The sequence below is a fragment of the Buteo buteo genome, chromosome 12, assembly GCF_964188355.1.
Source record: "Buteo buteo chromosome 12, bButBut1.hap1.1, whole genome shotgun sequence".
Taxonomy (NCBI): Eukaryota; Metazoa; Chordata; class Aves; order Accipitriformes; family Accipitridae; genus Buteo; species Buteo buteo.
The window spans coordinates 35,267,836-35,290,349 of NC_134182.1; the positions used below are offsets into that span (position 1 = coordinate 35,267,836).

The 22,514-nt window shown below is 42.0% G+C and overlaps 1 protein-coding gene across 2 annotated transcripts; it reads left to right on the forward strand.

Moving 5' to 3' along the window:
- Window positions 1-397: 397 nt before the first annotated feature.
- GNPAT (glyceronephosphate O-acyltransferase) lies at window positions 398-22,405 on the forward strand. Of its 2 annotated transcripts, none has more exons than XM_075043320.1 (16): window positions 398-664; window positions 3,991-4,182; window positions 6,668-6,844; window positions 7,734-7,863; window positions 10,452-10,579; window positions 11,040-11,115; window positions 11,724-11,875; window positions 11,966-12,096; window positions 12,819-13,042; window positions 15,516-15,761; window positions 16,472-16,551; window positions 19,048-19,188; window positions 20,099-20,198; window positions 20,291-20,384; window positions 21,587-21,648; window positions 21,975-22,405. In XM_075043320.1, exons 1-16 carry the CDS (start codon window positions 413-415, stop codon window positions 22,016-22,018), a joined length of 2,229 nt encoding a protein of 742 aa, XP_074899421.1. In that variant the 5' UTR covers window positions 398-412; the 3' UTR covers window positions 22,019-22,405. The 2 variants fall into 2 exon arrangements, with proteins under 2 accessions (XP_074899421.1, XP_074899422.1); XM_075043321.1 differs by having other exon boundaries at window positions 3,994-4,182.
- The last annotated feature ends 109 nt before the right edge of the window (window positions 22,406-22,514 follow it).

The following is a 22,514-nucleotide window of genomic DNA, read 5'->3' on the forward strand; positions in this document are numbered from 1 at the left end:
CCCGCCGCCGGCGGTCCCCGGCTCTCTTCCTCCTCCTCCTCCTCCGCCGCGGCTCCTGCGCTCGCCTCGCCGTCCTCCGCGGAGCCCCGAGCGCTCGGCTCCTCACCTGCGTGCCGGAACGCGTACCCCGGGTCAGCTGGGCGCGACCACCGTCACTCCGCTTCAGAGTGAACCCTCCCTCCCCCCAACCCTCAGGAAAGGCCGCGGCCCCGCCGACCCCACTCCGCCCCGCCGACCCCACTCCGCCCCGCCGACCCCCGCTCACCCACCCAGATCGTAGAGGGCCCCCAGCACCGCCTCCAGCCAGCGGCACGGCTCCCCCGACCCCATGGCTGCCGCCGCCGGGCGGAAGGACGTTTGATCCCCGGCGGCTCCCGTCGCCCCCAAGATGGCGCCGCCCATCGCCCCCAAGATGGCGCCGCCCATCGCGCGTTCCCCCCGCCCTCCCTCGCGCCTGCCGCAACGCTCCGGGCGGCCCAACCGGGGCGGCGGGGGGCTATGGGCGCCGCGGGAGGCGGCCGCGGGCGGGAGGACACCCCGGCGGGGTAGGGCGGGCGAACGGGGCGTGGGGCGGCGCGGCGGAGCTCGCAGGACCATGGCGGCGGCGGCGGCGGCAGCGGCGGCGGCGCCCGGGCGGGCGCGGCGAGGGGCGCCCATGTACTCGGTAGGCAGCGGCGGGACGGGGGGAGTGGGGGGCCGAGGGGAAGGAGGGGGCTGCCCGCCTCACCCCCGCGCCGGTGCCGTTCACTCTGAAGCGGAGTGACGGCGCTTGGCGCAACCCTCCTTCTCCAACAACCCCGATTGCCCCCCTGGTTTGGGGCCTGGGGGGAGCGGAGGGTTTTTGGGGTTTCTGCTGGGCGCGGGTCTATGGCACACAACTGCCCCAGCCCTAATCCCCCCTCACCCCCCGTGGCAGGGGCTGTGCTCGGGAGGGGATGAGGTCTCTCCCGGGCCCCAACGGGGACAGGCAGGGGCCGAGCGGGAGCCAGGCGTTTCCCCTCATGAGTTCACCTTCCCCAGGCGCTGCGTGTCCCCCGGCCCGCTTCTCCTGCTTCCCCAGTACCTGCCGTGTCGGATGCGACAGGACCCCGAGCGCCCGCTTCTCCCCTCGGATCCACTGCGAAAGGCCAAGCGGCTTTAAAAACACTCAGAAGCGGCTGAAACTCCGCTTTAGAGAGGTTTTGTCCAACAACCCTGCCACCAGGCCCGGCGGAGAGGCTGGCTGGGGCGGCAGGTGTCGGAGGGCAGGGGTGCCACGCGAGGCAGCCCCCGCGGCTGCGGCGCAGGACAGAAACCTGGCAGCGACGAGGAATTCGGCGCTCGAAAATTGTCAGAGTGGCCGAAGCGGGTTTTCCCGTGTTACGCGGTAGAAATGACATCGTTGACCTTGGTTTTTGCCCCTGCAGCTCCTACGCCAGCCTCAGACAAGGAGATTTGGGTGCGGGGTGCTGAACCCCCTTCTCTGCTTGCATTTGGAGGAGGGGACCGGGGGAGAGAGGGAAACAGCTCCTGGTTTCGGTAGCGATTCCCAAACTTCTCTTCTGTGTCTCCTTGGCTGTACGCTGGTGTCCCAAGAGCATCATGAGCACCCTCATTTTTTTGCTGTCAAAGGTTGCATGGAAGCAGAGGAGTTCCACGCTCCTGCTGTTTTGCTTTTCTACTTCACCAGTGTCGCAGTAACAGTGCGCGTAACTGCATTTTCTGATGTAAAGGTTTCCAACGGCGTATCTTCTAAATGTGCTCTCTACCAGTCGGCGACTGAAGCTGGAACAGCTTGGCTGTAATTTGTAAAAGCAGTGTTATTCTTTAGTGGTTGGTAAAGTGTGTGTTCTGGCTCCCTCAGCAATACTTCAGGACAGGGCGTGAAAATAACTATTGCCATGGGGAGAAATCAGTTGTACGTCAAATCTGGAAACACCAGGTGAGGACCAGTGGCAGAGAGGTGACTTTTCAACTGGCCGTGGCCTTTGCAAAACCCCGCTCGCCAGAGCCACGTTGGGGAGCGGCTGTAGCCGCGCGGTGACTGCTGATGTGGCTTACGCTACCCGAGCTGAGCGCGGGGTTTCTTTGTCTGGGCTCTGTGTAGTTGCACACTGCAGGGTTTAAACTTTGGTAACTGACATAAATGTTGCTTAGATTTTTCTGAGCCATGACTTGTCACATACTGATCTAAGTAGGTGTATGCTTAGAGCCAGCTAGTAGTTGAGCTATCTTTTTTGCTATTACAGAGCATAATGGATTGGTTTTTTCTGTTTTATTTTTAATCAAGGGTGTTGATATAACATGTCGATGGCAACAGATAACTAATATAAACTACTTCCAGTCTTAACAGTTGTTAGGTTACTTGGCTCTTGCAAAACACCAACTAGTTGAAAGCTGTGGAGGAAGAAAGATTAAAAACTCTAATGCTAAACCATACAGGAAAAAAACCCTTAAAGTTTTAAATGACTACGGGCCTGGGTTTAACACCTTGCATAGGATTGTTTTAAAAGTCCCTGGAGGGTTCATTCTGCAGTTATTTTTGGAACAATTCTCTAAACTACGACAGCAGCAAGAAAAGTTAGACAATCTCCCAAATGCTACTGTAGTAGGAGGATGGTATCCAAGCGTGACTATACTGTGTGGGGAAAAGATTATGAGAAGGTCAAACATTATAGCAGGATTTGTGTGCACTGATGTTTGCTCTCTACTTACTTTAAATGTCAGCTGCTTTGATAGTGTTGCTGATGTGGCTGTGGTCAGCTGGCAGAGAAACCTGACTCCCTCTCCCAAGGTTGAAAACCCAGCCGCCGCTGCTGCTGGGCATTTTGCTTATCTCTTCCTGGTGTTCTCCCATGTGTTTGCTGGCCAGGCTTTCCTCCCAGCACCAGAAAAGGTCCCATGAAGCGACATGTTTTATCCTTCGTTATCAGAGTGGTTCTGCACAGGTTGTATATAGGGAGAGGAGGCAGAATGAATAAAAGGGATGCCTGTGCTACCCTTCAAGTGATGCTGTAGAGAAAGAGACAAGCATTTTTATTTTTAGCGTCTTCTTCTAATAAATATGCTTGGTCATAACCAAAAACTTTTATATTTGTGTTTCATAGAGGCTTGCTCCAGTTGTCTTGCATGTCTGGTGGCTATTGCTGCTGTTTTGAAGTTCAGAGAAATATAATTTCAGTTTTGAAAAGACTGAGGGGTCATTCATATGAACTGTGGTGTTATAGGAGGTAGTAGGAGACATCTCTCTCCAGCGCAGGGGATGCCTGCTGACTCAAGGGGAAGAATTTTGTCACCGAGGTTTCTGTAGTGGGGCGGGTCCACACTTTGTTCTTGATGTACCGTTTTGCTGCTTAGCAGTGGTGTTGGTTACTCGGAGCTCTCTATTTACCTACATGTGCACCATATTGCATTTTGATCTTCACGTGGCTGATAATAAGGTTTTTCTGGTTTGTTCCTGCCTGGCTGTGTTTTATGTACCTTATATCCAAGCTTGGTGAAAGACAGCACGAATCACCAAGGTCCCAGATGCAACTTAAAGTAGCAGGGATTATTTTTTTGTGTTGATGACTGTGTTTTTATAACATCATTCATGGCATTGTCTTCTTGCAGCTGTGAGAGGTGTTTTAATTAATACCTATTAATCATGGAGAGGCTGGAGGCAAGGCACTTTAGCTTTCAAAGCCCAGGTGTTCTCTCAACTCCTTCCTGTTGGGCAGAATTAAGTAACATGTGGCATAGGGTGATTTGGGCATCTTTACAGTTGGAAAGGGTTGGGTCTTTTTTGCTGGTTTTTTTTTTCCCTTTTCTTTTTAGTTTCTTTCTGCAGCATTGTTCCAACCAGGTAATATTTGTTCATGCACTCAGAGTGTGGCATGCAGATGCTATGGAAAGCTAAAAAGAAACCCCAAATACTGCAAAAGTATTGCATGCCATTATTTTGGTATTGTAGCCAAGCAGACCACTGAATAGCTCGAGGCAGTGTCTCACTCTTTTTTTATATGTTCCCAGCAGAAAGAGCTCACATCAAAGAAAAGAGATGAGTTTGAAGATATCTTGGAGGAAAGACGATTGTCCAGTGACTTGAGATACGCGATGAAATGTTATACTCCTGTGATCTACAAGGGACTTTCACCTTGCAAGCCAAACGCTATTAAAAGTGCCGTTCTCCAGTCGGAGCAAGTTCAGTATGTTATCAAGCAGGTGAGTCTGGACACGGAGCTAGCTGTAAGAGGAGGTGGACTGAACCCAGCTAAGCTTTGTGTGGCAGCAGGGGGAAAAAAAGATTATTGCTGACCTTGTCAAACACGATAGCTGTAGTTTGAAACATGGTCCAATAAATAGGTAACTTCAGAGCCGTACTCTTTTGGCAGGAAAAACAAATACTGATTTGCCATGGAGTTGCCACTAAAGCTGTTAGATAGCTCTTTCATAAATAGTATTTTGGTTTTGCAGATACGACACTTCACCATCTAACTTACCTAATGTGCTTGACTTTTTTTTTTTCTCCTCCTCCTCCTCCATTGTCCTCGCCACAGAGCAGCCCTGTGAAAGACATAATCCACTCTTTCTTAGTAGACGTTTTTGTACTTTGAGGATGTCTTGTAGGAATTTTATAGGCTAGTGATGTATTTATGAATCAGTCATAAATGCTACTTTCCCTGAAATGAGAGTTAAATTTCACAGAGAATTCTTTGAATTAGAAACACTGTTGAAGATATAACCAAATTTTTGTTTTAAGATGAAGGGCAGCTACTACTTTATAATGAATAAAATATTTTGTAGTCAAACTGGTTCATATTTTACACTGTGTTGAAATGGCTGAAATTAGAATGTATGTTAGTTAGCAGAGTAACTATTTTCAGTATTCATGAAAAATAATTCCAGGCCAGTAGAAGTATATAAGATGTTTTGGTTAGTCCTGAGTGAGTGGCTACCATAAAATTTTTCTGTTTATTTTTTTTTTTAATGGTCAGTGTTACCTATGATATATCAAAATCTGTTACAATCTGACAAACTAAACCGTGTCCTACAAAGTAGTCCTGTTGCCATCATGAATTGCCAAGTAGTATGAAATCCAGAAAAATTAATCTTTCAACTTTAGAAGCACTAAAACATTTACTGAAAGAAAATATTTTACAGCAGATTTGAAAGAAAGGCATTTGTGTGATATTTTCTGAAGTGCTGCTTTTTTGATGGGTATTTTCCCGGCTAGTGTCAAGTAGTTGAAGGGGGTTAGCAGACCTGCCATTGGAATCTAGTTATCAGCTTTGCACTAGAAATTACTGGAAGTATCTAACTGAGACTGTCTTGGGCAATATGCCCAACAGGCTACGATTAGTGTGCCTCCTGCCTGGGCAGAGTTTACGCAGCTTTACAGAGGCATACTAGAATTTGTTCTTGTGACAAATTGCTGAGGTTACTAACGTGCAGTATGTAAAATTAAGTGCATTTGCTTGGTTTAGCTTGCTATATGTGACTGGTCTGTTTTTTTGATTCCTGATTTTGGGAAGTAAGTGCTTAGCTCTGTAGTGGATGTGCACTTAATTCAGACAAGATCAACTGTGTGGTAGGCCTTTTACTGGTGAATGAGAACAGTATCTCTCTCCCTAGTGAATAACAAGAATAATTTTTTGGCTTCTTAAGAGAGACTGATTTTCTCAGGCTCAAGTGGAAGCAGTTTTTGGCTTCTTTAAGTGGTTAAAATAATCAGTTATAGCTACATGTGGAAATATGCAGGATAAAGCATAATGCATTTAATAAAACAAAGTTGAACCAGTAGATATGATGGTAAGGTTGTGTATGGAGGTAGGCTGGGGGGAGATGGATTTTCTCCTCTGTCTCAAAATAGAAATAATAATAATAAGCAGTGCTGTCCTCTAAACAGAGCCATGCTTTTTTGGAGGCTTTTTCTTCTGCCATTCCTCCTCTTTCCTCCTCCCTGTTCAGCAAAAGGCATGTTCCTCATTCCATAACAGTAAAAGACTAACTTTTCAATTAAATATTTCTAGATTCAAAGTATCAAATAGGAGGGACGACCATTATTTAAGTCTGTTTTAAGAAACTTCAAAAGGGAATGTGCATAGCAACAGAAAAAAGATCATTGACGTGCAAAGTTGGTAAAGACAGTGCTTGGTATGCATTTCAGCTAACCATTGCCAAAGTAATACATTACAAAGAAATTAAAGCATGATAGGGCTGAGGTTCTTTAGTCAAGTCTTAAAATCTAACCCAAATGCACTTCAAAGATTTATGTTATGAGATCTCTGCAAACACGGGTTTCATTTTACTAGTCAAAGAAAATAGCACACAGCCTTCTTTAGACCAATAATATAGGAAACGATCTTCGAACTTCAGTCTCCTCTGAAGATGCTACAGGTTAAAACATTCAGATTGTGTGTTTGGGGGGAAAAAACTGTTGCACACTCTTCCCCCCCCCCCCCCCCCCCCCCCCCCCATTGACATCTGAGCTCATTCTTGATTTTGAACAGCTTTAACTTGGCTTTTTCTTGTTGGCTGACACTGAACAGATTATGTATGATTAGATGCATGCCTGTCACATAAAATCAAATCTTGCTGACTATTGCAATAGTTCTGCCATAACTGTTGTAGCACGTAGAATGGCGTGTGTGGGCAAGGAGAAGGGAACAACATCTGATTGCTATTTTGTTTGTTTTATTTCTCTTAGTTAGCAAAAGAGATGGGAGAATCACCTGATATTATTCAAGAAGAAGCCATGGAGATCCTGGATGAGATGGGTCACAGTATGCAGTTAGGAGCTGTCAGATTTTTTGCCTTTACTCTGAGCAAAATATTTAAACAGCTTTTCCAGAGAGTTTGTGTGAATGAAGAAGGAATGCAGAGAGTGAGTACTGGGGGTGGGGGGTGGGGGAACTTAAAAGTTTTATAATATTTTCATACCAATCACTTGGACAAAGACTCTAATCTTCACTCCAAGTAACAAATATGAAAAAGACCCTTTGAAGAAAAAGACTGCACTTGTGTTTATTACTGCACTTCTTAGTAAGTGTAGGGGGAAAGACAGTTGCTGTATAAGTATTTTAGAGGCAAACAGTCAGCAGGACTTTTTGTACATTTTCCAAATGCTTCCTATGGTAAGAAATACCATGAGTCAGTGATTCTGTTAGATCAACCACTGAGAGAGTTTTTCTATCTGATATTATAAATCTAATAATGCATTTAGGTGAATTGGGGGTGAAAACCTAAAGTTATGTGGCTGAATGGGTTCGCTGTTCTGCAAAACCTTCATACAGCTAAGAGTGGTGAAACATTGTGCACCTCTGAGGCAGGAGATGCTTTAAGTTTGCCTCAGTTTCCAGGGGAGCTGTTTTCCCCGTTTCATTGCAGGATGCTGCTGTTCTGGAGGGTGCAGTACATTCCCTGGAAGACAGCAATGTCAGCCCTGACAGCCCCTATTGGGTTTCCCATCCCCATCAAAAGGGATTTGAATTAGACTATCATGTAATGAGGTGGCCCTGGGTTTTGAGTCCTGTGATGCTTGTGAACCACAGGCTGCTAGTCTGGAAACTACTGCTCCAAGTTTCCTATGGTTCCATGCTGAAAAAGGTGTAGAGTATATGGACAGAGAAATCACCCTCAAACAAATCAGCTTCTCTTTGCTTTAAGCTCTGTGAAGGTCTGTATTTCAAATTTCAACAGTCAGTCTGTAAATATTGGAACAATATTGTTTGTGCTGTGTGTTTTTGGTTTGTTGTTTTGTTTTTTTTTTTTAGTTGCAACACGCCATTCAGGAGCATCCAGTTGTACTGCTGCCCAGTCACCGAAGCTATGTAGACTTTTTGATGCTGTCTTATTTGCTATATACGTATGACTTGGCTTTGCCTGTCATTGCTGCAGGAATAGGCAAGTATGTTCTTTTAACAGTGTTTTCGGGATTCAGAGAATTGGTACCAAGGGGTCTGGTAGCTGCTACTATAAGTAGTTGTGTTTAACTTCTGTTCCAAATATGTCTTGTTAAAACCTCTTTGGGCAAGATGCTTACGGTGCCTGAAAGCTTCTCATCGGTGCTGAGTCCAGTCAAAGGTGAATTTCTTCATAGCAAGTTTGCCCAAAAGTACCCCATCTGTAGACCCAAGGCCAGGGCAAAGATAGGTGTTGTGAAGAAGACTTCTATATTGCTTTTTTGGCCTGGGAACAGGCAAAAACTTGCTCAAGAGCTACTGTGTATACAGAACCTTTTGTGATACTTTATACGGTTTTAAGAGCAGTCACAGTAGCCAGATACGAAGTGCCAGTCACTTCCTGCTTGTTGCTGATGTGACTGATTGCCTTGAAGCATTGGCAGAACTCTGTTATGTGAAGTGCTGAAAGCAGAGCTGGCTGGGAAACAAAATTTCACATCAGAGGTCACGATTTTGGATGCACTTAATTCTAAAGCAGATGAAGCCAGTATATTTGCAGGAAATGGTTCTTGAAGACTTTAACAGTAAACATCTTCTGAGTTAAAGTGCTTTTTGAAGATCCAGAATCTGGCAGCACTTAACTGAGAAACCTGATCTTGGAAGTCTTGGGTATCAACCAGGTCTTCTAAGCAGGCAGACAACAACCTTGGGTCTGGTGCAGCACTGTAATGCGGACAGGCAAGCTAGCAAAGATCTGGGAACCTACTGCTCTGCTGTAGTCTACTTTTCCAGTCAAGCGGTTGGGAAGACCAGTAGAAAATCAGCAGAAGCTGGGAGAACGTGCTTGCTAGGGAAGACGAGATTCTGCTGGTCTTTGAGTCCGTGGTATCTTGCCTCTGGGTGATGTGGGTTAGATTCTGGTGAATTCAGAAGCTGATGTCTCATAGCTGCCTTGATCAAGGTGTTGCAGCTGCTTACCTGTCACATATGGTTCAGAATCTGGTTGCATGCTGTCATAGGTATCGGTGTAATCCTTTGCTGACTTTTGGATTAGAGCCTTTTTGAGTTTTGGACCTCAAAACAGTATCTTAAGATACTATTAGTTTAGCTTAGAGGGATTTTTTGAGTGGTTAACATTTTTTCAAGTGTTTCGGGTGTTTTGGGATCAAAGTTCTTCAGAATTAGGGGCTTGCCGCTTGATTATACTGCTGCATGTGTGTATTATTTTAAATGCCTCTGGAGAAAACACACTTCTCTATGGTTGTAGTTGTATTTACTGCATATTGTGTTAGAGGTTCACAAGATTCTGTTTACAAACTCACTCTCAAAGTGGTACTTGTGCTGAGTGGAGAGGCACTCTCCTGATACAGGTGGTAAGTGCCTCTGCTTTGTTAGTTATCGACTGGCTTCAAGTAGCATACAGATAGATCTATGGGGATTAGCTAAGGGAACATAAACAGTTGCCACTAACACCAGAGTACGTGCTCATACAGTACTATAGTGGGAATCTAGCTGGTGCTGGGATTGTGTTTCTGTCTCAGGTCTTGGGAGCAAATCTGATTAGAGGTGCAGAGCTGGTGAGGTGGTGTAGGCGTGAGGTACGTGAAGGGATGCGTTTCAGTGCCAGTTTATGGGGTGGGGAGAGGTGCTGGGCGTGCAGCTGGCATCCTGCTTGGGAGGTTGAGTATGTGGCAGGAGGGTGGAAGTAAGGGAGGGGATAGAGTCTATGTTGTGGTGAGGGAGGGAGGGTAGTAGGAGAGTAGGAAAAAGATGGACCTCTGTACATGGGAAGCTCTGACAGCTGCTATTGCTGCCCAGGGTCCTGTAGCCAATTTCTTTTTATCTATTTTTCCTTCTCTCTCTGTATCTCACATATATGTGTGTCTGACATATGACATCTTTAAGGCAGTCATTGTCAGCGTTGCAGCTGGACATGTGAATTTGTTTTACTGAGTGAATATCTGTTCTCAAGTGTTTCATGGTGTGAGGTGGCAAGGAGGTTGAAGTGGCATGTGGCCGGCTGCTGTGTAGACTCGTTTTAAATGCTTCCCTAAGAAATTTGTTAACGTTAAGTGTTTCCTGGTTTTGACAAGTTAAGTGTTGACCATCATTGCTTAAAACTAGAAAACTATAAAAAATTTTAGCTGGTTTGGTGTACACCTCCCAGTGCGATGAGTCAGGATCATGAATGGTATAATGTAGTGTAACTGGTCAGTTAATTTCTGTGTCTTCTACGATACATTCAGTGGTAACTGATCCTTCTGCAGATGAGTGAGACAATGTACTTCAAAAATGTAGTCTTTATTAGGGTTGAAATCTGGCCATCTAAATAATGAAAATAAATTGCTCTAAGTGATTGCTGCTTACACAAAAAACATTGAAAGCATATTATGCCATTCATGTTTACATAAGTCTTGGTAGACAATCTGAAGCAAATAAAGGTATTTGCAACAGCAGAATCCTTGAAAGAGATCTTCTTTATTCTGGTAATTGAATCAGTGTATTAGAGAAAGTGGTCGATTCTGCTGGCTGATATTAATCAACAAGTTTTCTGTGTGTGGTTTTGTTTTTTGTTTCATTGTTTTTCAGATTTCCTAGGAATGAAAATAGTTGGTGAGCTGCTACGAAGGGCAGGTGCCTTTTTTATGCGACGTTCCTTCGGTGGGAACAGACTCTACTGGGCAGTGTTTTCTGAATACGTAAAAACGATGCTAAGGGTAAATAAATTACTGAACTCTCAAAATGTACGCCTAAGAAATACTTTGTTGGAATGATTCACGTGAAATACACACAATGTTATAGCTATGTGATTGAAAGTCTTCACTGGGATCTGATTAAATGTGTTTTACCTCAGAATTGCTGTAGGTGAAGAGCATGCATGCACTCTGTTGTTGTTATAGTTCAGCAGTAGGTGGTAAACAAGTTGCTGCTCATCAGTTGCGTTGGATCATGAGCCCCTATCTCATGACAGATACAATATTTTCCTTAATTTAACTATATGGTGTGGCAAATACAATGGATGAATATAGGCTTAGAGATTACTGAAGTTAGACATGCATGGCTTCCATTAAAAGAAACTTACTTACATTTTAAGTACTTAAAACTATTTGTGTGCAGTAAAGAAGAAATGTTTTTATTTTTCTGAGCAGCTTTTTTTGTTTTGTTTTACTTTTGAAGAGTGGCTATGCCCCAATTGAATTTTTTCTTGAAGGGACTAGAAGCCGCACCGCCAAGACTCTGACTCCAAAGTTTGGTAGGTTTGTTGAAAACTTGGAACTTTTAATGATTATTAGTGCTTTCATTAGTTGCTATGTGCTTCTTAAGTTCTTCAGACACAAGGGCTGTTAAAGTGATGGGAAATTGGTGAGGTCTGTCAGAGTAAGGAAAACACTATGGTTGGAGTTCCAAGGTCATACAAAGAACGGCAATAGGTGTCTCTTGCACTCTACTGCTTTCTCTCCCTTTGCCCCATTGTGTACTTAATTGCGTAACTCTTCACCCTCTTCTTTCTAGAAAATAGGCATCCCCTGACCAGCAGAGAAATATTGCAAGCTAACTATAAAAGTAATGGGGAATCTTTAGAACAAAGATGCTGTGTGAGCGCAGAGCAGTGCTGCTGAAAAGAGCACAAATAGCTGTCCAAATGCATTGCTTACATTTACCTTCTGTTTTAAAGCTTGGGCAATGTCTTCTGCTTCTGCTTGCTTGAAGAGAGAACAGGCACAGTGCACACCTATTAGCAGTTTCTAAAATTTGAAGATATCTTTTTCAAAGTTAAATTGCAGTTGCTTTTCCCTACTTGAAAAAGACAAGTGATTCACTGTTGGGTTTTTTTGTGGTTTTTTTTTTTTCAATTTGCAGGTCTTCTCAGCATTGTGATGGAACCATTTTTGAAACGTGAAGTCTTTGACACGTACCTTGTTCCCATCAGCATCAGTTATGAGAGGATATTAGAAGAATCTCTCTATGCATATGAACTCCTAGGAGTTCCAAAGCCCAAAGAATCTACATCTGTATGTAAATTCCTTAAGAACAGAACATAGGTGGATGTATACACACCCTATAGCACCAAAATTTGAGTTTTGCTTTTCCCATTTTCATAGGGGTTGTTAAAAGCCAGAAGAATCCTCAGTGACAATTTTGGTACCATACATATCTATGTTGGCCAGCCGGTATCACTTAGAACCTTGGCATCTGGGAGAATCAATCGGTGCCCATACAATTTGGTTCCCAGGTACCACATCTTTCCATGGTGTATGCACAGGAAAAGCATTTGTTTAGTCTTCACCTATGTAAAATAATTAAGATGTTCTCTTGTACTTTGTTTGCAACCTTCTCTGACTCTTCCCCCATCTGACTATTTAGACTGCTGAACCTGCTTTGTCTCAGCAGAGCCTTATCATGCTTGTGACTGGGTGTTCCTGAAACAGGTTGTTACTTGGGTAGCTTCGTACTGTGTCGAGAAGATGCCATTTTAAAATTTAGTGATGATGCATGAGCCAGGCAAACCTCTGTTTTCTGAGAATTCGGTGTTCTTGCCACTTAAAAATTCTGCCTTTCTCTCCCTTCTTGCTTTATTACGGCAAACTGTTACGTGATCATGTGCCAGGGAGCTGTGTCTATGACTGTATTGGGTGGCTTTTGCAATTTGTTATGTAACGTACATGTTTTTTTATATATATATACACACATATGTATAACATACATATTTTTTCAAGATAACAAGTGTGCAGCATCAATACAGAGATCTGTGTTTCAAATACTGTCATGAAGCTACTGATGTTTTGCTCTGTACTTCTGTTCTACATACATAGCACAGAGATAGAATCACCCTCCAGATGCTAGGTGCTGTAAAGTAGTTATGGATCTGGGAGCAGTAAGGAAGAAATAAGGAAGGGTGTGATTTATATTCCAGTTTTTGGAGCTCTTTACCTTGAACTACATTGTTCTTTTCAGGCATCTTCCCCAAAAGCCATCTGAGGATATCCAAGAATTTGTCAGTGACGTAGCTTATAAAATGGAGCTCTTGCAAATAGAAAACATGGTTTTGAGCCCGTGGGTGCTAGTTGCTGCTATCCTGCTCCAGAATTTGCCAGCCATGGATTTTGAACTTCTAATAGAAAAGACCCTGTGGCTTAAAGGCTTAACACAGACTTTTGGAGGATTCATTGAATGGCCTGGTATGCAGAGAAAGTGTTATTTCTATTCCTTTCGTTGCTTATGAAGGATAACTTACATTTCTGTGGAAGCAGTGTATGGTGACAACTTTACAGAATATTTTCCTCAGAGTTGTAAATGGATTTTAGGATATGCAAAAAATGATGCTAAAACCTGACAGGTTTTGACTTAGCCTGTAGAAGATAATACTTTGAAAAACAGTTAGGTGGAAACAGAAAATTATAAAGTACTTATATTAGGGTACTGAGATTTGCCTGGTGTCTATCTTTCTGAATGCTATGTAAGTCACAGGCAATTACCTGATCTGCAGCAGTTAACTTGGTGTAATGCTATGTTTATTGCTTGGTATTGACTATAGTATAAGTTGTTACTGTGGCAAAGAACTAGTGGCAACAAATGGGTGAGAGAAAATCAAAACTATAAGTTGTCTATTTATTTTTAAATTTCACTTTATCCCCAGAAACCGTGATGACCTGGGGAGAAGGCTTCCTTGGTGGTTTCATTTATTTATTTATACACATGCAGACACTCTTTTTTATATATATAATGTATATGTATATATTGGCTGCTGAAAGGTTGATTCTCCTTCCAAACTTTCTGAATAATTGTTTTAAACTTCTCTCTGTGAGCCAAGGTGACACAAGTAACTAATTTTAGAGCCTCAGGACGTAAGTGGTAAAGCTAGCAAAGAAAAATAATGTATAATGCAAGTACATTTACCATTTCACTGTAGGTACAGTTAAACCATGGGTCTTTGCTTTTGTAGTCATGTGCATAATCAAGGATCCCTCTCACTACTGCAGTAAAGAAATAGGAACAGGCTACAGTTATAACAGAACTCTGTCATTTCTGAGAGAAAACCACTTCTTCTTTCAGGGATCTGCACTGCAATGAATGCAGACAAGGTCTGCTCCTGCTAGACTGGTAAAAGGAAGAATTTCATGGCAATATTTAAACATCATTTAGAATCTTACTGCACAGGAAACTGAAAAGCATACCACATTTGGGTTTGCTTATTTATTTTGTGTATTTTCTTACCAACAATGAATAAGCTTTTGCTTTACTAGACATGTGGTCAGGGCATAGCAAATAGGCATGGTAAAGAAACAGAGGAATGACAACAACTGAGCAGATTTTGTTGGAGTGTGCTGGCGCCACTCTAGGCATCAGTTATACAGAAACAGGGTTTGTTGTTTTGGATTGTCAATAATTTGAAAGAATAAATACGTTTTAAAGGCTAATTTGGCAATTTCAGCAAATCAGCAACTACATGTGTCCATTCTTCTGTCTCCAAACAGCTAGTTGTTTGTGCCTTTGTCTTGCTGGTTGGTTGTTACAGGCAGAACATTTGCTTGGCTGTTAGAAATTTTATATTAAAAACAGGAACTGCAAAGTGACTTGCTCAGACTTCTGCTTCTTATTATATTGGGAAACTTGGAAGCTTTTGCAAAAATGGAACAAAGTAGGCTGGAGGAGCAAGTAAGATGCAAGGAGATTCTATGTGAAATCTATGTTAAGGGGAAAGCATATGAAATTTTAAATTTTTTTTTCTGTCAGATGCTATATTGATTTGATATGCTTGTGGTGCTGTGAACATGTAAAGTGTATTTTAGTGTTCAATAAGAAGGTTTTATTGCTTCTTTCCTTGCTTGCCAAAGAGTTAACATTTGATGAAGGGAATGTTTTGGTAGTGTTTAAGGTGTAAGGTATTTTAAAAAGGTGAGTGTATTTTCACAACTTGAGATGCTGCTCTTTAACTGAGTAAAGTTTGTGGTGTGTCAAACTGATAAAAAAGCTTGACCAAAGCCCACAGGTTTGTGAAACTCATGCCTGCCTTTGAAGAACTTTGTTGTTTAAAAACAAAACGAAAAAAAAACCCTGAAACCGCACACTTGCTTTGGCATTTTAAAAGGATTGTCTTATGAAACAAGAAGAGATCTGAGTTTAAGTACAGTCTGGTTTCTCTTTGAGCAGGTATATTATGTAACGATACTTACATTAGGATTTATTTAAGCTTAATTTGGGATGAGGCCTTCCTTGTATATGACAGTTGAGGAAAAACATTATGAAGACATGCATCTGATCCAAAACTTGTAGTGTCAGAAATGCCTAAGCAAAAGTATGGTCTCCATTTCCTTACTGATTAATATATCTGTCAAACACATCTATCCTCTTTTATCTGAAGGCTCAGAACACATCTTCCAGAGACAAAGGAAGTATTTGTCATTGTTAGCAAGTGGAAGAATTTAAAGTGCTTTAATTACAGAAATGTCTGGAATTTGTTCTCTCCATCTCATACTATGCCTACGCTGCCCATTCCTGGTATGGATTATTTTAGAACATCTCTCTAACTGAGTGTTTGGGGTAATAATTGGTCTTCAGTGATAAAACTTAATGAAATACTGGTGCATTTTAGGCTGTTTCAATAGAGTTATGTTCCCCTTTGCATCTTCCTGAGCATTGTTTTCCTGACAGATAACCTGTGTGCCAGAAAAGCAGTCCTATCGGGCCTGACCCTGCATGCCAACATTGCTCGCCTTGTCGATGGCCACGTGGTCCTGAATGACAAAGGACTGGAAGATGGAGCTGTGGGGGAAATCGTCTTTAAGCGTGCTCTGGCCATCCTCATGTGTGCCACCTACAGAAACCAGCTGCTGAACGTGTTTGTGCGTCCATCTCTGGTGGCAGTTGCCTTGCAGATGACACGCAGCTTCAGAAAAGGTACATTTGGGTAGCTCTGAGAGTCCACTTGCTTTGCTCCTTGCGCTGTCGGCTGTGAGAGGAGCACAAGGTTCCTGTGACAGCTCGTGGGAGCTATCTGAGACTGTTAGACTGGATAAGTTCCCATGGTATAAGGTGGATGTGTTGGGAAGGGAGCGGGGTATTTTGCTTGCCTTTTTTTGTTTGCTTACCCTTTGATACTTTTGAAAGTAGGTATATTCTGCTGAGAGGGCAAGGTTAAGATGAGCTGATCCTGGTTTCTGAGTGTCTTATTTTGTTGGCGTTTAGCAGACCAGCATTTTAGGTCACAAATTACACACAGCTCACTTGCATACGGTGCAGCCAGTTTTCAGTCTTTCTTCTCTTCCCACTACTGTTTCTGAAGTATTTTAGCATTCTCCAATACTTGGCTCTTAAAGAAACTTTTCGGAATACATAACCTTAGTTTTGTTCAGCATCTAATTATGTGGTATTTAATGCATGTTCTGAGAATCTACAACCCCCTGCTCTTTCCTTTTGGTAACAATTAAATCAAGTGCTTTGAGTACTTGCCGTTCTGTTGTGGTTGATGCTGTATGCATGCTTTTAATGCCAAGTCCAAATTTTAGTTGAAGTAGGTACACTCTCTAAAATAAGGAGTAAATGGCTTTTCACTTGCATTTTTTAAATTATGTTTTTAAACAACAATACTTTACAATATGTTGTTTCAGAGGAAGTCTATAGCTGCTTCAGCTTCTTGAGAGATGTTTTTTCTGATGAGTTCATCTTCTTTCCTGGCATTTCATTGAAGGTAAAAACATCCTTTATACAAAAATACTGATAGTCAGTAATGCAGCCAACTAAAATAGCATCTGATTTCAGGGCTCTGCCAAACAAGTGCTTTGTGATAAACACCTACAGTGATATCGACTTGATCTGTAAGTGGGAGGAAGAACTTAAAAGGGGATCATTTGGTTAGTTGCAAAACATTGTCTGAATCCACAAGGTTGCATATGCAATCTTTCCCCCCACCCCCCTTCCAGTAAAAAACTAAAAATCCTGAAATTGCCCAAGTCTGAACTATTAAAATGAACTGTAGCAGAAGTTTGGCTTTTCTGCATAAAGCTACCAGTCTTCCAGCACAATATATAACAATATATGTAAAGCAGTCTTTTAAATGAACTGTAAATACTGTCCTCTTGCTCTACAGTTATGAAAGACACCTTAGGCTGTGAAGAAAAAAGTGTTAATGTAGATTTAATTGAAGTCTATCACAGAGTGGGTGTGTTCTGTCAGTGCAGAAACAAAATGGGAATTCTCATTGAGAGTACACCAGGATAATTTTTTTCCTAAAAGCTCTTGCAGACTGTGTAGCAGAGGGGCAATGTTGCTTTTTCAGAAAGTTAAACTATAGGTATTATACCAAATAATGACCAACCATTGTATGCCCTTGTTATCTTTGACAAATAGAGTATGCAATTCTAAATTTAAGTACCTATTGTCCTCTGGTTGATTATACTCCTTCTAGTGCAGCTGTGATCAGTTGTTTTGTGTAGCTCCATGTGTGTGGTCTGTGATGGCAGGGCTACCAGAGAACTGTGCCAACACCCAGCACCTCCTCTGTTAAAGTACGCCTCTGTACCTACCTCTCCTTGACTGCACAGCATGGTGGTATCTACTCTGTAGTGTTTACACAATGGTTAGTGTTCCTCTTATACCTCGAACTCTGAAGGTTTCGATGTTCCTGTGCATTAGTAAACTTTTTTTTCATATTTTGATGGTTCATGGTTGAGCCCTTTCAGCTTTTTATTACTGGCATTTATCTCCTGTAAATTCATATAGTACATCACGAGCACTATGAGGAAAGTGCTTATAATAAAGCCTGATGTAAACTTCTGCAGCCAAAATCTTCCGCACAGTTGAGGCGATGCAGCCTGTGAAGGTTTTTGAAGGGAGAACTTTCCTAATGGCATAACAGCGTCCCTCTTAGAGTCTTATGGAAGCTTTAGCCGCATGCTATTTGCTGGAAAAGAGCTTCCCCTCCTTCCCCCCGCCCCATACAACCATAACTCAGACAAAGCCAGTGTTGTTCCTGCATACCACCTTCTTACAGGGCTCAGTATGTCTGCGTGCTCTCCTAACACAGCCGGACACAGGCAAGCTGTGAAAACTGCAGGCAGCGCTCTGCTCTCTGCAGGACTTGCTGTGTCAGTTTGTACACATCCTGCTGGGTTGGAGCTGGCTCCAGTCCAGCCAGCTGGAAATGCAGGCGAGCACAAATTTATTAGTAAAAAAACTGGTTTGGCGTCGTACCAAATATAAACTGGTAAGTCCACGTGTAGCTTTTGTTTGGATTTAAAACTCATTAACTGTGATTTTTATCAATGCTAAGGCCAAATATCTCATGGTGATATTTGTGATCTTTCCTGCGTTAAAAAAAAGAGATAAGCATAATTTTCGTAAGAATATTCAAGACTTGGAACCATATTAAAATCTCATAGATTTTTATATAGAGGAGAATTGGGCCTTTTTTTTAAAGGCTGATTGGCAGTGTTATGTTTAGTTTTCATTGTTAGCAATTGTTGCCTCTTGCAGATTTTTTTTAAGTACCAAAACCAAGCAGGGAACAGGAAGGTGACTGTCTCATGACTGACTTTACTGGAGTCAAATGAAATAGTTGCTATAATGTTAAGGGATCTCTTAGCAACACACCGCTCTAGTCATCCATGTGTCTGTCATGTCTGTGTCCCATCCCCTCATGTTCTGTGTGTGTGTGTGTGCGTGGTGCGTGTGTCCCTCACCTTACACTGGTATTGGCAGTAAAATGGTTTTTGTCATTGACATTTCCATAATGTGTAACTTTTGGCCATTGTGTTGTCTCTTTTGTAGAGGGCAGGTCAGTGAACTTTGTTATCATTTGTCGGAGACAGTGGGCATGAGATAAAGGCAAACCCTGACTTTAAAAATAAATAAATAAATAAACCTGCACAAAAAACCCTAAACCAGGTAACCTGACCCTATTCTGACAAAATCCGGAGGGAGCTCAGGCTGGCTGTTACCAGAGCCGCTTTCTTTGCTCCTAGGCCTGTTGTGGATTGAGATGCTGCTGTGTTTAAGAACATGTTCCCTCTGTCTTTTTATAAAGGTATTTCTGGGACATAGGAAAATTTTGGTTCCAGTCTCTTGAGAACTGAGTTCAGAAATGGAAGTGGTGTCCTGTTGTGTGGTTTTTGTTGTTGATTTTGTGGGGAAAGGTAGCTGCGCTTACGGTAGATGTTAAAATTTCGGTTATGCTTCTCTCTCCCAGGATTTTGAGGAAGGATGTTTTCTACTCACAAAATGTGATGCCATTCAAACAAGTCAACAGGAAATCTACCCTACCGACAAAGGAAGTGTTATAGTATCTTTCTTGTCAGCTATGTTCAAACCTTTTGTGGAAGGTTATCAGGTATGTTGTTCTTCAGAAAATTATCTTTTTTCTCCTGTGTTTTATAGGAGAAACCAGGAGAGCTGTGATACTTCTGCACTATAAATAGTGACTGTTTTTGTGGCTGGAGTGTGCAAGAGTTGAGAAATAGCAGTAATAAATATCTTAAACACCACCTTGTCCCCGGGATCCTGATTTTTAGCTTTTGGCTCAGACTTTTTCAATTGACTAAAGCAGTAACTACCTTGTAATGTTGTGGCCCGTTGTGGGTTTATAAGCTTAACAGGGAGTGTGCTGCTTACCAGGTTCATTGGTCTTGCTTAATTCATTTTATGTAGGCTGTCCTGCCAGGTGCAGAAATGAGTTTGCATGTCATATCTGATAGCTTTTTTGGGAGTCATTAATTGCATCCATATCTCTTTAAATTCTTTTGGGTTTCCAAGGTTTTAATAAGACTAAACACTTTCATTCTTGTAATAAACGATGTATACAAAAAACAGGAGGCTAAAAATCTCAGCTGTGTCAGTGTAAGATTGGTGGGACTGTAGGCATTTGAACCTAGTGGAGTCTGTTAATGATCTGGTGTATGACGTGGGCTGAATTGCACTGATTTGCCCAGTTTTTACCATCTCTAAAACAGGTATTGCTTTAAAAAAATTATACTGTTTTGTTTGTGAGAACAGGAATGTTAAATTAATGTCTAAGGTAACTATTATAGTAATACTGAACCTTATTTTAATATCAGGATTCTCGTGCTTGTGAAACAGTAATAAAAATTTCAGAAGCTCTATGTAATGATACCTTTTGAGTTCCTCTCCTACAGTTTTCAAAGTGGAACAGGATTACTGACTTATGAGGACATGTCTGTTTGTAATTCATAACAAGCTGACAATCAAAACGAAAGAAGTGCTAATTTTTTTTAAAATGTTAGTTAATTTTTAGATACCTCTCAAAGGAAACAAAAGAAGCCTTTACGGAGAAGCAGTTGATACCTGGAGTCCGCAACTTTGTTTTTCAACTTCTTGAGAAGGGTGTGTACAGCCATTACGCAATAAGGTTTTACAAGTGTAGCTGTTAATAGACAGTGATAAAACTTTTAATTGTGTTTCTGCTTTCTCTGTAGGGAACACGCAGTGTTACGAAGCACTGTCTTCTGACATGCAGAAAAATGCCTTAGCAGCTCTTGTGCAACTAGGTGCAGTGAAGAAAAAGAAAATGTAAGTAACATTGGCTTTTTGGTGTATAGAAGTCAGCGTGTGGTCTTGCTGGCAATTCTTAATGATTGAGCTATTAGTATGAAACAGAACAGCAGAACCCCGACTGCCTGAACACCAGTCAACTGAAGGTTGATTGGATTTACCTGAGTCACAGTGAAGACCCAGGTAGTTCCTTTCTGTACACGTTGTAGGAGCAGAATGGCACCCTGTCACAGTGGAAACACTCCTGTGGGACCCAGCAACAAAATTCCTTAACTCGCTAGCAGGCTGCTTCTGCCTCCCTTTACCTTTTGGTTTTCAAAGTTTCTCCCAAGGCTTTGATAAGCAAAGAGAACAGTCCTGCTTATTTTTAATAGAAGGGTTATTCTGTGTGTTAGAATGAGCCTCATCAGGCAATGTAAGCAATAATCGGAGATACTGCTGATTTTGGGGGGGGTTCAGCACTGATGTCTCAAAGCAATTTAACTGAAAGCTTAGTCATTAAAGTCTTTTAACACAGTTCATAGTTTATAGGCCTATGATTAAAAAGCAGCTATTGTTATACAAAAATACAGTGACATGCATTTCCTGTTACCAAATTAATTTGTGTTGTGGTGCTTCTTACTGTATTTAAAAGTATAACCATGGAAGTCCCTGATACAAGTCCCCACGTTCTCTTGAGTGTTTCACAGAATGTAGTTGGCAGCTGATGACCCTGAGCTATTTTCTTATGCCCTGTTCAGGAAATGAATTGGTTAAGGTTTGTAGTGCTCTTGGAAAGTGCACAAAGTACTGTTGTTATGTCCCCTGCCCTCTCACAGTGCTAAATAGATGTCTATAGCTAAATTCCCCTTTCAAGGAAAAGGAAAAAAATCAATTGAGTGCAACAGAATTTGACATCAGCTGAAGATCTGGTTCAGTTTCAGCAAGATAGTCATGAAAATTATATGATTGAAAACATACAAATCAAGGGAAGAATCAATAAAAATCAAGGGAAGAGAGAAACATGGGGACTGTGAACAAGGGGAAGGCTAAAGAAACCATAACTGTCCTTGAGTACAATCTACTTAGAAGTCTGCCATGTCCTTAAAATTAATATGTATGCTGGTAGGATGAAAAATATGATGTAGTTATGAAAATGTTTAATTCAGATTATTTGTATAGCAATGACTGGAATAAGAAATATTCATTCGAGAGACAGGTGTTTTTTCTTTCAACCGTAGGTCCAATGGATTCACTTACAATGTAAATCAAGAGGCGGTTAATAAAATCCTGGACATGTTTGGTAGGTGTTCTCTAATTAATTTGAAGAGAGCTTCTCAAGTTAGAAATTACTTTGGACAATACACGTACGTTAGATATAGTGATTTTTCCCTAGTAGTTCCTTAGATTTATCTGTATAAAAATCCTAATTTTTTTATTTTTTTTTTACAATACTTTCTCTGGTGTCATTGACTGCAGCTTTGCATCTCCCTACTTTATTTGAAATAGCGTGCAACCCAATGACCAGGGAAAATAAAGCAAGAAGTAGTTTAAAGGAGTGGTATTTGCAGCGTTTTGATGCTAACTGTTTACTGGTTTGTTTTTTGGGTGGTTTTTTTTTTGCGTCAGACGCCAGGATACCTGTACAGAAACCTGTAGCCGCACGGCTCTAAGCGGTTCGTGGTGCTGTGAGTGGATGTAAGCGCCTGCCGAGAACGCCGACCACCGGAGTGGGGACCAGAGCAGGCGAGCTTCCCCACCACACCGGGAGGCGGAGGGAGAGGTGTTCTCCCTCACCGCTTAGAAACTGCTGCCGCCGAGGGTTAGAGCTGTATTTGTATCCTCACTGTGTATTGTTTTTTATAACAGATTAAGCATTGGGTTTGGTTTTTTTTTTTTTTTTTGATAAATATTTAAAGAGATGCGCACAGTAATGGCTACTTAAATATGTTTTTCTAGACTTGTAACAAGGAATGTGATCAGTTTCAAGTATTTCATGGATGTGAAAATGTAACAGGGAATTAGAAGACTTGCTATTAAAGTTAATGTTTAGAAAAATACATTGCTGGCTGGCTAAATGTAAGATAAGGCCCTTACGAACGAAGAGCACGAATCAAATCTTGCGCAATGGCCACAAACGCTAATTGTGCTTCATTTTTTTTTTATTTT